This window comes from Vigna unguiculata, chromosome 11, assembly GCF_037176805.1.
Source record: "Vigna unguiculata cultivar grain cowpea cultivar isolate G323 ecotype 2 chromosome 11, ASM3717680v1, whole genome shotgun sequence".
NCBI lineage: Eukaryota > Viridiplantae > Streptophyta > Magnoliopsida > Fabales > Fabaceae > Vigna > Vigna unguiculata.
Window position 1 is genome coordinate 29,189,353 of NC_140802.1, and position 18,965 is coordinate 29,208,317.

The 18,965-nt window shown below is 30.7% G+C and overlaps 1 protein-coding gene and 1 non-coding gene across 2 annotated transcripts; one reads left to right on the forward strand and one right to left on the reverse strand.

Moving 5' to 3' along the window:
* Positions 1-6,170: 6,170 nt before the first annotated feature.
* LOC114170267 (uncharacterized) lies at positions 6,171-7,569 on the reverse strand. The gene is made up of 2 exons (XM_085669319.1): positions 7,041-7,569; positions 6,171-6,724 (listed from the first exon to the last, which is right to left on the reverse strand). The coding sequence occupies exons 1-2, from the start codon at positions 7,567-7,569 to the stop codon at positions 6,171-6,173; spliced, it is 1,083 nt and encodes a 360-aa protein (XP_085525445.1).
* Positions 7,570-18,621: 11,052 nt separating this feature from the next.
* On the forward strand, positions 18,622-18,692 carry TRNAG-CCC (transfer RNA glycine (anticodon CCC)). The gene has a single exon. It is a non-coding gene; the product is annotated as a tRNA-Gly (tRNA).
* Positions 18,693-18,965: the final 273 nt, after the last annotated feature.

Below are 18,965 nucleotides of genomic sequence, written 5' to 3' on the forward strand. Positions count from 1 at the left end.
CAATATTGTTTTGCACTATAAATGATTTCCTAGCATATGGAAACTTGAGCGGTTACAGTGTTAAAGGTCATTTCGCATGTCCCATTTGTGAAGAAAACATAAGTTATATTCAATTGAAACACGGAAAGAAAACTGTGTATACAAAACATTGAAAATTCCTTCCTCAGAATCATCCTTACCATAGAATGAAAAAAGCATTTAATGGAAGTCTTGAGGATGAAGTTGTTATGAGACATTGATATACAACCAGGTGAAAAAACATTGATATTGTGTTCGACAAACATCAAAAGAAGAAGACCACAGAGAAAAACATTTGGAAGAAATGATCAATCTTCTTTAATATTCCATATTGGTGTAAACTTGAGGTACGACATTGTATAGACATGATGCACGTTGAAAATAAATGTATGTCATAGCATCATCGGGACTTTACTAAACGTAAAAGGAAAGACCAAGGCTGGAGTAAAAGCATGACAAGATTTGGCCAACATGGACATTCGTTTTTAGTTACATCCACAATCAATTAGAAGACACACATACCTGCCCCTAGCCTGTCACACTCTTTCTAGAAAAGAGAAGCAAAATTTTTGTCAGTGTTTAAGAAGTGTGAAGGTTACCCAAGGTTACTCTTCAAATATTAGTAGCCTTGTTTCTTTGCAAGATTTAAAATTACTTGGTTTAAAGTCCCATGATTGGGGTGCCATGCTACAACTATTACTAGTAGCTATTTGAGTCATCTTACCTCCTTCTGTTAGAGGTATTCTAATACGTTTGCGTATGTTCTTTAATGCAATATGCAAGAAAGTTATTGACCCTCGAGTGTTAGATGATTTGGAAAATGAGGCCATTAGACTATTGTGTCAATTGGAAATGTATTCTCCACCCTCATTTTTTGATATAATAGTTCATTTGATAGTTCTAGTGAGGAAAATTCGATTATGTGGGCCAGTTTTCTTGAGATGGATGTACCTAGTTGAGAGTACATGAAAATCTTAGAGGGATATTACAAGAATTAGTATCGACCAGAAGCTTCAATTATAGAGTGGTACATTGTAGAAGAAGCCATTGAATTCTGCTTAAGTTATATGCCAAGTTGTGAACTAGTTGTAGTTCCTAAGAGTAGACATGAATGTAAATGTGAAGTCAAGGGTGTTTGAGGAGTGAAGATTCAAAGTGTTAGTAAAAAAGAAATTGATCAAGCCCATTTCTACATCTTAAACAATATTGTAGAAGTGATTCCTTACATTTCACAACACATTGATGAAATGAAGTCTGCACACCCACGTATAAGTGAAAAATGGGATCTTAATGAACATAACAAAACTTTCTTATCATGGTTTAAGAAAAAAGTTTACACGATTCCAAATGTTTTTGAAACTCTATTGAGGCTAGCTCATGGACCGAACACCGATATGATCACATATGGCGGGTACTACATAAACAGTTATTGTTCCTATTCAAAGATGAAAGATGACAAAAGTAGAGTTCAAAATAGTGGGATTACGCTTCAAGCTAAAGTTGTACATTTTGTCAGTTCTAAGGACAAAAATCCAATTATGGCATCCATAAGTTACTTCAGAATAATACAAGAAATATGGGAAGTTGACTATGTAACTTTTTGAGTGTCAATTTTCAAGTGTAAATGGATTGATAGCAATTCAGGTGTGGGGACAGATGACCACGAGTTCACTAAAGGTTTTCTTTGTTTTTTATTTCTGCATTTCTTTTTTCTTTTTTCTTTTTGTTCTTGCTTTAGAAAAATGTTTCTAAAAAGAAATAGGTTAAAATGTTGTTAGGTTTACTCCCAAGGAAGAGGTGTGTCAAATAAAAAACTTAAGTATCAAATTTTTCTTTAACCAGAGTATTCCTCAACTAATCTCAAAAATTTTGCAAAAGAAATCCTTAATCAAAGCTAAAACAAAAAATTGTGGATGCGAATTTTGAACAAATAAAATAACTAAAGACTATAAAAACAAAAACTAGATAAAACATATACATATTAAAGAAATAAAAATAAAGAACAAAAATTTATTAATTAAAATAAAATAAAAAATAAGAACCAAAATATTGAAAATACTAACATGTTCCCCACATTTAAACCAAATTTCATAATTATTATCCAATTGAATTGAAAAGTTAAGTTTAAAAGTTAAACGGTTTAAGGTGTTTAAAACAAATAAACTCTTCTATATCCAATCATTGAAATGAAAGTTCAACATAATCTTTTAGGTATTTGTAGGTTATTTTTTAACTCTTTTTTTATATGTATACTAGTATGAGACCCGTGCGTACGCACGGGCCTTTTTTGTCTTTGTGTTATTGTTGTTGTAGTTATTTTTTGTCTTTGTGTTATTGTTATTGTAGGTATTTTGTTTAATTATTATATATTATATTGGTTAAAAAGTAAATTAAATTATTGTTATTATTGGTATTATTTATGTGATCATGAAAATACGTTCAAAATTAAAAAAAATAGCAAGGAGAAATTTAGAAAGGTGGAAACAGACTCATATTTCATATAGTATCATGTTAAGCATTTAGTTTTCTGACATAATGTATGCATTTGTTACACAATTATGCATTTTATTTTATTTTTCAATCAATTATAGATGAATATGAAAAAAACAATCTTTGCTTCTCTATGATCGCGCTAATCCTCGTGTAGACTGAAATTACCTTTTTCTGTTAATGTCATCTAATTTCCAATAACCCACTTAAAAAAACGTGTTGTGTTACCAAAAAAAAGAAGCAGAAGTGAAATATATCTAAAATATTTAAATGATTGTGTTCTTGAGAATATGTGAGGGTTGTGGTTTTGAGCAGCAACGTATGATAATAATCACATTCAGGGTGTCTTTTCGATTGTTTCGTACTGTGTGTTAAAGATTTGGCTTTTTCGTTTCGTATAGTTGCAGTTAAATAGTTTTGTTGTTTCGTTCTCCATATATACGTTGTTGAATTAGGAAAAACAGGACCCCTACAGAGTGTATTTTCATTAGCTTACATGGAGAAGAAAATGTCAAGTGAAAAATGCTTTAGTTTTAACAACTTCTTTCAAAGCTCGATAATGTTCATGGATCCTAGCCAGGTTTCTCTATATGGTTTCATTCTTTGATTTTCTTTTTTCTGCAACAATTTCTTGTAGAGTTCAATCATGATCATGTATTCATTCATGGAGTCATTTTCTTTATTTGGGTTTCGAAAATCATTTTTGTAATAAAGATCATTTTTTTTGTTTAGATTCAACCTTAAAACCTTGGGTATTTTTTTTCAGGAGTTTTTAGTTTTTGAGGAAGGTTTCTTTTTGGAATGGGGTCAAACGTTGCTGATGGGCACAAATTATTTCTCAAATCTGAGGGGAAATGTTTTGAATATTGAATTCGAGGAAAGTCTTATGGCTAAGAGGAAGTTTATCCGTGGCAAATAAATTTTAGTTTTTTATCATATAGATGATGTTGCATATGTCTGCACTCTGTACTACGGTGATAGATATTTTTGGTTAAGAGTATTTGACTTAGATTGGAATGAAGTCCAATATCCTGTTGTAGGGCAGTCGGGATCTCATTTACTATCTAATTCTTCATGTTCACCTAGGTTTTTCCAATGTTTCAGATTCAAGTTTGATACATCGAAGGTATCAATTTTTATACTTATTTATTATTTAACGTCTTGTTTACGTATATCTATTGTTAGTAATATTGGTTTTGGTTTTCATGTTTGTGAACAACCATATATACTTTTGCTAGAAGAGTTTCAAATATTTTGTGAACATGATCTTAAACTTGACTCAAAGGTAGAATTGTATGATCCAATATACAAAAAGTTTGAGTTATTTGTGGACATAAATATAGATGGCTATCTTATTTTGTTTAGTTTGACAAACTTCTTGAAGTATTATGATTTGAACAATAGTGTTTACCTACATTTAAATTATATAGGAAACAATGTATTTCTTCATAAGATTTTGTTGGCTGAAGGAATAGAAATAGTGTATGAGAGGGTTTTAGTTGATGTGTTGAACAATGATGGTAGTGCTTCTATTGGCAATGATGGTGATGTTGTTATTGACAATGCTAGTACGGTGATTGGTGATGGCCTTCATAATGGTCAAGATAACCTAACGAATAAGTTAACTGAATATGATATTCAAACTTCATGTTTGGCATGTTTTTTGTTTATAGTGTTAAATTTGTCCTTGGTATTTTGTTTTCGATTTTTTGTCTAAATAAATTGCTTTGTATTTGCTGTATCTGCACTCCAATTTTGCTAGAAATTTTTTGGTTAAGGGTAGAAAGAGGTATTTCATTACGAATGAAAGTTACAGACGTTGGCCTTGCCGAATTCGGTGGACTGGAAAATATTCTTTTGAATGTTATATCACATGTGGCTGGAAAAGATTCTGCAAAGATAATATGTTAGTAGCTGGTGATACAATGAAATTTGTAATGGACAATGACAACAAAAATGTAATTCATATACTTAAGGTTTAGATTTTAGAGTTGTATGTAGTTTTTATGCAAGTATCTTATGTTTGTTTGCAACAATTGCAACACCTAGATGACATTTTAGTATGTATTTAATATACATCTATATATTTTATTAATGTGGTTTATCCATAGTTCAATTTTTGTTGTTATTTTCTTTATTAAAGTTCCTCTTTCGATGATGAATTATTGTGTAATTAATTATAAATGCTTATTTTGTTATCCATAATGATCTTATTCACTGCTGATGATAATAATGATGAACTGTAATGAATTTATTTTTGCAAACTTTTCAATTACTTTCCTGGTATTGTATAAAAGTAATTTTGAAGAGTAATTGTTTGGTTTTTCTAATAGTAATTATTGTATTAATATATATTTATAACAAAAAAGCTATAATGAATTATTAAAAGGGTAACATATAATAATAAAATGTATAATATTACGTTTTACAAAAATCAATTAAAAATAGTATTTGTAATCAAGATTTTATAATATTTTAACTAAAACATGGGTGGCGTAGGTAATGATTTGGACATGTGGTATGAATATCTAAATCATGTGATTATGATGATCAGAGATGTGAATGTATATCAAAGAATTGTTGGCGTCTACTTAGTTAAAAATTGGAGATGGTTTTTTTATTAGTTCTTCGTCTATAGTTTGATTTTGTCTATCATAATTATGTTTATAAATTACTTTAAAATATGTCACTTCAAAAACTGTAATTCATTTTTTTTAACAAGTACAATTATTATGTTTCTTATTATTAATTTGTATAGGTAAGGAATGATATCTAAGTATACAACATTTATTGTCGGATATATTTAATAACAGCATTCAAAGTATATGTAACCAATTCCTTTAGTTGGTTCTTGCCATTGTAATTTCTTATGCTGTTACATTTAAAAATAGAAATATAACGTCCTTACGTTACAAATATTATGTTATATATTGACAACGAATATGTAAATATTATTAGAAACATAGACATGACGTTATTATGTAATAGAGGTGCATAAATGAATTATCGTGGTGTAGTTAGGTAAAGTAAGCATGAGTTGGTCGATTGGTTGGTTTTGTTTTAAATGCAGTGTGGCATATGTTGACTAATGGTACAAAGCAATGGTAAAGGTTAAAAGATTCTAAAGTACTTGATTCACGCGTTCATGTCATCCAACTTTCTCAACTTGTAAGAAAAATAGTAAAAATGGCACCAGAGAAGAAAGTATGGATCCTTCTTGGTAAGTATTATGTCATTACTATGATTTGTCTATGAATTTCCTGTAAATAAAATATTTGTAAATCTGTGTGAAAATATAAATGAATAAGATACTTACCTAGTCTATCGATTGTTATTAGATTTAGCACATTAAATGTATGGAAAATTGTGTTTGTGGTCTTTAATTTGTGATTGTATTAAGGATTTCTTAATCTGGTAGTTAACACTGCAAAGATTTATATTTCATTGCTGGACATTGACATTCTGATCTTCAACGTTTATCATGGGTAGATCTTTGAAAGGTGGTTTGCCTGGTTTGATACATCTCCAAATAAAGTAAGTGACTCTCTTGCACTTATAAATTTAGTTTTATTTTCAAAATTTTACGCTACGTTGATGTTGGTAAACAGTATTGGACAAAATATTTTGAAATTGATAACAAAAAATGTAATTGTAATTATAACCTATACATTTTGGAACACTTCTTTGTAAACAACATTTGTTGTTTTGCTAGAAGGTTTGTTCTCATTGTCATGGATTAATATCGTTAATCCAGATTTACTTTGAACTCTAGAAACTGCAATGTAGAGCTTACCGTTACTAAATACGGGTGTTGGCAAATACAATCTGACAAAATCTAGTGACTGCCCTTGAGATTTGTTTATTGTCATTGCATATAGCAGCATGATGGGAAATTGCTTTCTAATTAGCTTAAATGGCCATGGGGATTGGGAGGGCGACATTGACATTCGAGGAATATAAATTTCTTGTCCATCTTTGTTACCTATTATCAACTTAGCACCTATGACATGGTTTGCAAGTCTGGTCACGATTAATCTGCTTCCATTGCATAATCCTTCAGCTTGGTCCAAGTTCCTCAAAAGCATTATTGGTACTTCAATCTTTAGTTTGGTTCTATGGTTAACAAGTCTAGACATAGTAAGTGAATTTAGGAACTCAAAAGTGATAGCGTTGTAAGCATCCACTGAATCAGAACTAAGATATTCTTTTTCTTCCCCTATATAGAATTAATATATATATTAATAACAATATTATTAATACGAAATATATCAAGTTCAACTATATTAAATTCATGATATCAATTGACATACCTAGAATTAGCGATAACATCTATTGATTGATTTTATTGATTGTCTCAATTCTACTTGCTAATATTGCTCTGCACTGCAAAAATGACTCTTTTGTGTACTTGTGTATTAAATTTGGATATGTTGTATATACAATTGCTTCTATTTGATCATTGAACTCTGAAATGTTAAATTCTTTAGGTATTTCAACTTCTACTAAACCATCATTTGGTTCTTCTAACTTACCATCACCAATTTTAACAATCCAATCAGAGAATTCTAGAATCTCGCATGCAGTAGTGCTTTGTAAACCTTGTTGTAGAAAACGCATATTTTTTGTCAATGTCAGAACTTCACATAGATAAGATGCATTGATTCTGGAATTTACAATATCAAATATGGTACCTCCTGGTATAATAAGAAGGATTTGCCTAAAGTCACCTTCAAATACTATCACTTTTCCTCCAAAAATGGAATTCTCTTTTCTCATACCACTCATTATGTCATTTAGAGTTCTATCTAAAGCTTCAAAACAAAATTTGTGCGCCATTGGAGCTTCATCCCAAATAATAATTTTAGCTTTCTTTAAGAACTCTGAAGCTTCAGATCCTTGTTTAATGTTACAAACTGAATTATCTAGTGTTGGTACTGGTATCTTAAATTTAGAATGTGTTGTTCTTCCTCCTGGTAGTAATAGAGAAGCTATTCCACTTGAAGCAATAGTTAGTACAATTTTACCTTCACAACGAAATGTTGCTGACAGTGTTTTCCACATGAATGTTTTTCCTATTCCACCATATTCATAGAGAAAGAATACACCTATTTGTTTATTAATAACACCTGAATAATCTTCTCAAAAATTTTGTTTTATTCACCTGAATGGAATTGATATTGAGAGTTGTTAAATAATGTCATTTTGGTTTAAAGTGCTACAATAACAAAGAATAAGAATGCTTAACTTGTCATTGATCTTAAATTGGATTAGAACAAATCTTGTTGCTCAGCAATGTTATAATTCAGTTCTGCATATACCAACCTATTTCCACACTTTTGTAAAACAAAACCATTTGGATATGGCATGGTTGGAAAGAATTTTAAACTTCTTTTATTTGCCTCCAACAATTTTTCTATCTCCACCAAAGTCAAGTTTTAAAGCATTTTTGTTTCGATGGTTAAATCTGCATACAATTTTTTAGAGTTTCTTGTTAGTTTGCAAGACATATTATGTGGTCATCTAATTCATAAATTTTAAACTAAATAGAGATAACCTGCAATTTCGGAAATATTTCTCTCTCAGTATAGAATTTCATCTGCCAGCCACTCCCATGTTTTCTTCCATACATCTTCTGCATGATTAACGCTATTTGACAACATGATAGTAACAAATAATTTTCTAAGATAATGTTTGGAACCCCAATCTTTTGCTTCTTTTATAGCTTCGACATATTCTGTATCATCTGTTAAAATACCTAAAGCTAAGCAAGCTTCTCTACATGTAGAATATGTTACATTATTAACTGTTCTAATATATATATATATATATATATATATATATATATATATATATATACCCAAATAAGCCTTCAAATAGTATTTCCCGTTTTCCTTGGTTTTCAACATCTATCTTTCTTAACATAAACAAACTTCGAAACGAATTCAGCATATGTTAATTTTCTAGCTTCTGCATATTTCTTATTACCTGCCATCCAACCTATAAACATTGATTCTAAAACTGTTGTTTTTCCCACGATATCACACATTTCATCATCATCCTTAAAGTATACTGTTTATTCTCCCAGAAGATGGAAAAATAACATTTTTACTGCTGGATTTCGTCCATGAATGCGAAACGAAAATATTCTCCAACATGTCTCGCAGGGAGATACATATCTGCAGTCCAGATATTGTTTGATTTCATCTACTGGTTGTTTGTTCAAATATGTTTCATTCTGTTGTGGAACTATGGCAGCTATTATTCTGTTGTAACCCATGTTGATATATTTGAATAAGTACTTGATCGAAGTACTACGATTACACTAGTCAACATTTATATGTGCTTGGTACTTTAGAAGCAGTTTTCGGTTGTAAGGAACCATAGAACGGTTATCAAGGCAAACACCGTTCTTGGTCACAGTTAATGAATCGTTCATTCTACGATAATGTGGATATCCATCTTTTGATATAACCATGAGCATTTTCCATTTTTCATGCAAGGCAATGATCTGTTTGTAGTTCCACATGGACCATGTATCATGTGATCTTGAACACATTGATGTAATTCTGGACAATTTATTGGACAAGGGATTTCAGCAGAAATGACTTTGTTAATATCATCAGGAGTTAGGTATTTGCTACTCAGATGCAAAAAGATGAGCAAGTGTGCATGAGGTAGACCACATGATACGATCCTATCCAGGAAAGAGTATGATCGTTTCTGAATTTGAATCCTCAAGAGGCACGACTCGAATAAATCAGAGAAGAACGCAGAATAAGATAGAGATGGAGGACGCCACAATCTAGCAGATTGATAAGTCAAGTGAAGATTCGCCACAAAGATGTTAATCTTTGATAAGAACCGGAGGCCTAAGCCAAGAACAAAGAGAATCCTCTCTTTAATGAAATCAAATTCGATATATGACTAAAAGTGTCTACAATAGTTTTTGGTACCTCTATATATAGGCACATGAGTTTAAGAAAACCTAAGAACCTTACAAGAAGGCCCAAACCAAAACATAAACTAATTTATAAAAGAAAGCCCAAAGCCCAAAAACATAACTTATTTTCTAAAAGAAAACCCAAATTTTAAAAATATAAATTAATTTCCTAATAACTATCCTTCAAAAGTGCTCCAACCCATGATCTTCATATCCTTTGAATTTCCACTTGCAGTTGCTTGTAGTATCAAGAGTCTTGAATAGATGTGATTTTTCAATCTCTTGCTCCTTGTCCTTGTCATAGGTCCTTTGAATTGTAAATGTTCATCTTCAAGTTCTTCTTGTATGGAATCTAGGGATAGTCTTCTATCATCGTGCTTCTGAAATTCTATAGTATACATGACTACAAAATAAGCACAAAACAATTAGTATATTAGTATTAAATAATTATGATTATAAAGGGATGACTTACATGCAATAGTCTACCCAATAAATGATTTTTGGTTAGATTTGTGAGAAGTTGTTCAAACTTAATCTTGAAGACCCTTGAAACTATATCCGGACAATCTGTTGATGATAACTTTAACTTTATCAATGCTCTAGTAATTTCTGGCCATTTAGGATTGCATGTGAAAGTTATAAAATGATCTGAAAATCCCATATAACTACAAATTGTCATCCCATCAAAATACAGTTGATCCATAAATCTTCTTCTACAAATAAAAGATGAAGGAAGAACAACCCTCTTTCCTTGTTGTGATCCTTGACTTTGTGAAGTGCTGGAAGCTTTACATGTGTTATTATATTTATCAAGCCTTAACTTAGATTGATTATATTTAATGAATGACAATCTTTCGGATTCCATCATGTATATCCATCGATAATGAATTGCTGAAAAAGTCGTCTAGATGTAAGCAAAGTTAGTGCTTCTGACTGTCTTGTTTGTAACCTAAAATAAAACCACTCCCTAATTGTCAGTTTATTCCTTTTGTGGTTGAATCCTGGTCTATCACGATGATTCACATCATGTCTATAACCATCTTCCCCATATGGGAATAGTAAAGGATATTGAAAGCCTAGATAGCTTGTGTGCAATTCATTTATTCTTTGTAATTTGCCAGATTGTTTTTCCATTATGATGTCTCTACCATAAGTCGTATCAACCTCACCAACTATAAGGGCTGTAACTTCTGAAACATTGGGAACATTGTATATCCATCCATCTTTTGTCCTGTCTGCAATAAGTCTCAATTTCAAGTCATCAAATGGTTAGTTTCTATATTTGACCCTTGCCAATCTAAATGATTTGGCATGAACATTGCAATCATCCAGCATCTTCTTTAATTTGCTCACAATTTCCAAATCAATATTATCCTTATTTCTGGCAATAGTAAGAGGTTAAATAAGTACTTGTGTTGTTTCATTTACATTCAATGGAAGAAACATTCATGTACCTTAAAGACTTCATTCTATTTTGAACTTCATTTTCGGTGTCGTAAATATATAGTTAGGCAAACTTTGGAAGCCCACCGGGTACTGGTAAAAGGCTCCCTATTCTATGACAAGATTCACCTTGGATTCGTAAATTAGGCGGTCCTTTTCCATTGTTAAAAGTTTTGTCAACGTTTGCTCTAGGTGATGTAAACGCAAACATCATATTGTATGTTCTAATATGATTTTGATAGTTTTTGCTCTTTTTCGATTCATTGTCAAATAACAGGCGTTGCAAAACAATTGGTGGCTCTTTTAGAATTGGTAGTTGAACTTTACCATTACCGTAACACAAATGGAAAGTCAGATTCACACATCTTCTGTTCTTCTTAATCCTTTCCTCGTACCACATATAGGCCTTACATTCCTTGCATATGAATACTGGATCTCCAATGTCTGCATAGACTATGTATAATAAAATATATGCTTACTAAATGAAGTACAATATAGAAGGAATAAAAGGTTTAAGTATTGAACAAATTCTTATCTCGGATTCATGGACAGTGCAATTTCGTCATCTTGTGCTATAGATTCCTCTTCCATGTCTTCGTTCTGATCAGGTGGTGAATCTGAAAACCTTATTGGTATATCTAAATGATGTTGTAGTTATTTCAACAATCTATAACTTATATACTACAAATTTAGTAAGTACTACCTCTAAGGATATTTTCAATTGGTGGAGTTGTACTTTGATGTACTGCAACATCTTTTAGTACTGGCTGGGATGATGATTGACCTATTGAACTTTGATGAAACTCCAATGAGAACTCTGTTGCAACTTGAAATTTCTGTAGTAGATTTTGACGATGAAAACTCTCATTAAGGAATATTCACTTCATTGCATTAGTTTTCTGTTGAGGTGGTTGAACATTATAATTCCCTGTGATATCATTATTTATTTGAATCTCGCGATTCAGGAAATCCATCATTGTTATATCAGAGAGTGGTATGCAATTTATTTTCCGTTGGTAGTCTTCATCAAGTAGGACTTTATGACTCTTTTCTGTACATTTTATTTTCTTTTCTTTTAGCATCAACTTTCTTTTTAGTCTTGCATTTGCGCAAGCTACATTGGACTCCGTGATTGGATTAGACGTCTTGCCAATTATGAGAAAAAATATTGTTACTAAAATAAAAGCATTGTAGACATTTACATTCCATATCAATCTTTCAAACTAAAACACATTCAAGGTTTAAATTTACGATTTAAAAATTTCTCCTTACCAAATTTAGATTCTTTATTACTACCAAATAGTAAGTAACAATTATGTAGAAATAAAAAATAAAATAATATCAAACTAGATGTTCGAAGAAAAACAAAAATATTAAAAATAGTATGTAATCCATTGTTATTGAAGCTGGAATCCATTTGCACTGAAGAAAATTTGTTTATTGTACCTGAAACTTCATTTACTTCATTTACTTCATTTCTAGCCTTGGTCTTCCTTTACATTGTCTGATATATACATATTCTTCAAAGTTTAAGTTTTTCTTATACTTGAAGCTTTGAAACAAAATATCCTAAATAAGCTTTTCGTCCTGGAAATATGTAAATTGCGCACCAAATTAATTTTATTTATTTAGTTTATTTGATTTAATCCTTTATTATGGAAATGATTGATTGTATAGCATGGGGCAGTTGTACCTCTAAAAGTAATTATGGAATGTACTTCAATCATCCAAATGTCTACATCCATTAATGAAGGTTTTATTTCTTTAATTTTTTTTATAATTAAGTTAAATATTAAAATAATGATGGTTAATGTAGAACCTTCCATTCGAGGAGTCTTGAGTTGTTTCACAATTATATATACTGATAACTTTTCACTTGTGTAAATATCTTTGGAACTTCACCATCCAAATTTTCTGCAATGAAGAATTCTGAGGCCAACGAAAACGATTCTGCAAAATGCTATTCCTTTAAAAATTGGTTCCAGAGTTCAATCTCCTTTGTATCTCCAACATGGGTAAGTTATAAAGTTATGATTTCATCTTTCTTAACACTCATCGTTCGGTTCTTGGTAAAGATTCAACCTTTCATCAAGTTTTCAACTTCTGGACCATAAATAGTTACTTGTTTTTGTAAAAAACTTGTTGCTCGGTATATGTAATAGTTTTGTTGTTTGTAAACATGAATCAAAAATATGACTTTCTTCCATTTTGAGATTGTTGTGTAGAAGTTCGTTCAGTTTGATGAAACTTTCTTTCATTACTGGGGACAACAAATGGAGATGGGTCCAAACTACTTTCGTGATCCGGTAGGAAACTATGTTATGGTTGAATTTGAAGAGTGTTTCATGCAAAACTGAAGCTTTCATATAGCACGTGAAATTTAAATTTTTTATAAATTGGATTATCTATACTAGTTAGGGACCCTATATTGTGGACATTGTTAATTTCAGATTCGCATTTTCAGTTTGTCTATGAAAGAAATAGACTATCCTGCTTACAAACTGGTTCTTAATCCCTAACGACCTTTGTTTTCTTCGAGGTTTTTCACTTGCTTTAAATCCGAACTATTGGTCTTTGAGGTATTATTTTAAGATTCATAATCTCGTGTTTGGCTTATTAAATTTAATTTCATTAATATCAATTTTTAAATTGATGCAGAGATACATTCGATTGGATGATGCATTTGTTATTTTTTGGGGACATGAATTAAACTTTGACAAGATTCACCTTATTGATCCTTGTCAGAAGAAACATGATATTGGTATCCACAGGTTGCAGAATGGAGACTTAATCCTATATATAGGGGTCTTAGAGATGACTCAATACTACACTCTCAAGGAAAACAAAATTATACATATGAATTATGTTGACCAAAATACGTTTTTATTTAAGCTTTTTTCTTCTCAGGGGATTGAGATTGAATATTCTCCTGAATTAGTCAGCAATAGTAATGATTATTTAAGTCTCAGAGGTTATGACCCTGTAGATTTTTACCATTCAATGGCCAAATGCTTATATGCAAATGATGCAAAATCATCTTCACTGGTATCTGATTCTTAAACTTGGATGTTATAGTGCAATATTTTTTCTTCTGTTCTAATTATTACTATGAATTTGTATATTTTTTCAGTACTTGGAATCCGAATTTGCAGCAAAAGCTTTTGTTAAAAAAAGGACACTCTACTTATTGGTTAATGTTGAAAGTGATTGTTGGCCTTGTACAATTCGACGGTCTGGAAGAAGGAACAAAGAATGCTACTTAAGTTGTGGGTGGAAAGAATTCTGCAAGTAGAACGGATTAAAGGAAGGAACCATAATCAGACTTGGTGTAGATAAGGAACTATCCATGTTTATCTATGTAATGGAGATAAAAGTATAGTCCTTGTGCTTCGTCATTTACTTTGTCGCCACAATCAACTACATTTGTATTTTGTAAGTTTGTACAAAGAACAACAATCTTTTTGATATATATATATATATATATATATATATATATATATATATATATATATATATATATATATATATATATTATCGTTAATTATTATTTATCACTAATTATCCTTGTAATAACGTTGCTTATGCTTATATTTTGTATCTCTTTAACTCCTAATGCTCTACCCTTAACAAAAATTAGAGTAAAAAGTATTATGAAAACTTTATGCATAGTTATGCATACAATGATATTATAACCATAGTTCAACCTTCTACACCAACAATCCAATCTTATATATACACACTAAGTTCATACAGTATGAAATTTAATGTGGCACGAAATAATTTCAACGCATTTCCAAAAATAACAGTTAAAATATATATGGTAGTTAGAATATTTATGGGCAATTGTAGAACAAATATACATATTAATAAATAATTACATTTAACTAATAATATTTCATAAAGTAATGTTTCATAAACATAGTTGGTGGATCAAAAATTACAACCATTGTCTATGTAAGATAACCAACTACAACCAAATCCAAATGTACCACAAAACCATTAATATCGTTATGCCTTCCAAAATACAACACACCATCACCAACTTTGACACTACAACTTCAATATATATATATATATATATATATATATATATATATATATATATATATATATATATATATGTATGTATATATATATATATTACTAATTATAAAGATGAGTGGTCCACATTACTACTTCTCCTGTTTCATTCGCTTTTTAGTTTTGGTCCTAGAAAATTCTACACTTGGTATATCATCTAGATGGTCGCAATCAACTTCAAAGTCGAACAACAATTCCTTGGTAAGGGTAACACATAAATCAATACAAGGATCATGATTTGCGGAACCACTCAAAATCAACTGTAACATTTGAAATAGTTTTCTTTATGACATTTATTTTGTGAATTACAAAAGATTCGATACTAACAAAAGTATATATTGTGTATTACCATGCAAATATCAGCTTCCGTATTTTCATCACAACTTGCCTTACCACTGATTTCTTTAATCTGTGGATTTTAAACATAAATTGCTTACTTCATCACAAAAGTAGTATCAAAAGTTAAGTATACAAATAGTTTGAATTCTATATACCTTTCCTGTATCGGGTGCACTTTTAGTGGAACCACCAGACTTTGATTTGTTTGTGGAACCACCAGATGATTTAGATTGGTTTGTGGAACCACATATAATTGTGGGACTTGATTCTTGAATCTATCAATTCCATTCAAGCAACTTCCAATAAATTTAGTATTATGAAAGAAGTACAAAAATAGTTAAAATTACAGATACCTTTTTCGTATGAGCACCACTTATAGTCAAACCAACTGTTTGAGATTGGGTATTGGGACCACATATACCTTTGGGGCTACAATCTTTAGGTTGTCATTTAGGCAAAAGTACACTGTCAAAATTTTGAATCATAAACTACAAAATAGATCATATTACATATACCTTAATTCCATGAGGTGCACTTTTAATCAACCCAATTGTTTTAGATTGGTTACTGGAACCACATATACTTGTGGGTTTGGATCCTTTACCCTGTCATTTGAGTAAAAGTAGTTAATACATAATTTAATAAACAAATTAACTACTAACATAATTCCAAATGAATCTTACCAATTCTGCCTGAGAAATTGTTTCAGCTTCATTATTAGAATCAGATATACCTCTGCCAAAAGATTTGATAACCTGCACATTTAAATCTAAGTTATTACATCATGAAATCCATGAAAAAGAAAACCAATTAAAGAGAAATCAAGAACATGACCTCTTCTCTTTCGGGTCCGCCTTTAGAGTTTGCTTCAGTACTGGAATCACATGTACCTTCACCAATTGGAGTCTTTAATCTACGTATGACTCACAATAAAATAATTATGTTATTAAATATATTTCATTTTCATAAAATTGTTTTGGCTACAGTATAAGAACTTAAACACCTTAAATAAATGAGTTACCATCTTTGTCTCAAGTTTACTTCTAATAGAAGTAATAGTTTCAAGATTGTTTGAAGCTTTCATGACAGATGAAGATTTGTTATTTGGTTGAACTCTAACCTTAAAGCAAGAGTACATTCTAGAAAAACATCTAAATCCTTTGGAAAACATTTGGGATCATCCTCACCATCCTTAAAAAACAAAATTTACACTTTCACTTAGTTAAAGTAATTGACAAACATAGTAATATCACCTCAATCATTTTATTCATCAATTCAACAGTTGATACACCAATCAAGTTATTGTAGTCTTGATCCCATAAAACAAAATTGGTGTAATTGTCTCTATTTGTGACCTGCAATTCCAACTTATACCTACAACAAAGGGTTTTAGTTATCTAATACCATGTTACTGCTTCTAAACATGAACAATATCTAAAATAAAAATACAAACCTAATTCCATGTTTTTCATTATCAAACCCACAGAGAACACACTTAAAAGGACCTACTTCATCAGTCTTCTTCTTGCCGCTATTGCATACTGGATAACACCATCCATCATTACCTATATTAAACCTCACAGTATTTACAACCGTAACACAATATTGTTCCTATATCAAACAAAAACAAAGTTATCACAATACAAAAATATAAATTCAATAAACATGTAACAAAACCAATAATAACTTACTCATTACCTCTTTCATACATGTGATTTCAGATATCGTACGGACAACTGCTTTATACATAAATTTCTCATGTTCACTATACTGGGACGGTGAATTCAATTGGCTACATTCTTGACTCGAATTAACTTCATTGCCAAAACGTCTATAAGTGGAATATTTAAGTCATTATCATACAATATATGTTAAACAATGTCATAGAATCTTAAAATTACAGCAACACATACACTATCCATGGCTCCTTGAATCGAACTAATTCAGCACATTCTTTGCCCATTAACAGCTTTGAACCATTCCAGGAATTTGATATTGACACTGGCCACCGTCCTAAATTAATGGCAAAATCAGCAAAAAAAAACAAACAAACACTGAAATTAAATGGACAAAACTGAACACGGCTTAATCTTAGCCTACGTCAACATAACGACGAGAATATAGGAATCTGGGTCACCCCTCCAATTACTCATAAATTTGAAGTAATATGAATCCCACAACGTACACCTAATGACAGCAGAACGGTAAAGGACACCACCATGGTTTAAAAATATGAAGTCATAAATGCAAACAAAAAAAAAACATACTAAATTATTACTAACCTGAAATCCCTTATATGAAACACAACATTCTTCGACTGAGGATTACACCTCACGTTATCCACCACTCCAATAATATCTAAAAGCAATAATAACAGGTCATTAAAATCATAATCTTTACAGGGTAACTTCCAAAAAACAACATTATATGTACATACCATACACCAAACAGTCTACGTTCAGAAACTGGAGGAACGAAGAAGAAGAAATGCAGAAGAATGGAACATATATTTCAGAATACATATTAAATAAAACCTACGAACGAAACTCAGAAAACACAAACACCAAAAACTCAAACCCAAAAACCAAAGAAATGGTATACATTTAGAAATTGGCGGAACGAAGAAGAAGAAATGCAGAAGAATCAAACCATATATTTTAGAATACTGATTAAATCAAACCAACGAACGAAACTCATAAAACACAAACACCAAACACTCAAACACAAAAACCAAAGAAATAGAATACCTTAAGAAACTGGGGGACAGAGAAGAAGAAATGCAGAAGAATGGAAGCATCCAACTGAAACCATATTTAAAATGCAGAACACGGAATCATCCCGAAGTAACTGAGCTCAGATCATTAATGCATGCAACATCAATCAAATCATGCACAGTAATCCCTCCAACAAATACTCAAACAAGGGGGAAAGTGGATATTACATTTATGAGCAAACAATTAAACGAAATAGTTGTTTGATAACAGGGTTAAATTAGTCCAACAGTGAAATAGTAATAGCATATCACGGGCCATCTTTAAGAGAAGAGAAAGTTACTAAAAAACCTGAAAATTGGACAATTAACAATCATTTAAGTTGGAATATTTGGATAATATAGAGAGGTCATTATTTTCTTATATTTTAGATAATTAAGAATGGTAAGATATCATAGCAGTTAGATTACTGATATTTCAATCACTCTATCATTCCCAATAGAGCTTTTGTTATCCATAATAGCCTTATGCATTTATCCCAAATAATTTCTAAAGCCGTAGTTGTTAAATAAAAGACATATAGTTCTCGGACCCGTGATTGCGCATCTGGTGTAGTGGTATCATAGTACCCTCCCACGGTACTGACCGGGGTTTGATTCCCCGGATGCGCAATGTTCCTAAGTTTTCATATTTTCAGATGTTTTGATAAAATAGAATGTTGTTTTTTTTTAATTCAAAAAATTACTTTTATTTATTAATTACAAAACAAAAATAGTATAAGCCATTAATTAATTTATATATATATATATATTATTTTTAATATAATATCCTTTTATTTTTAAATTGATCATTATAATAATTAACGATTTTTTTTTTCTTAAAATTGATTAAAATTTAAAAGTTTTTTATAATGGTTTAGAAAAAAATGAATTTGATTAGTGTTA

Coding starts and splice junctions, on each gene's coding strand:
- LOC114170267 (XM_085669319.1), bottom strand. CDS start 7,569: ATGTGGAAAACACTGTCAGCAACATTTCGTTGTGAAGGTAAAATTGTA. Junction 6,725..7,040: donor GATTGTTAAAATTGGTGATG/GTAAGTTAGAAG, acceptor AATTCTATATAG/GGGAAGAAAAAGAATATCTT.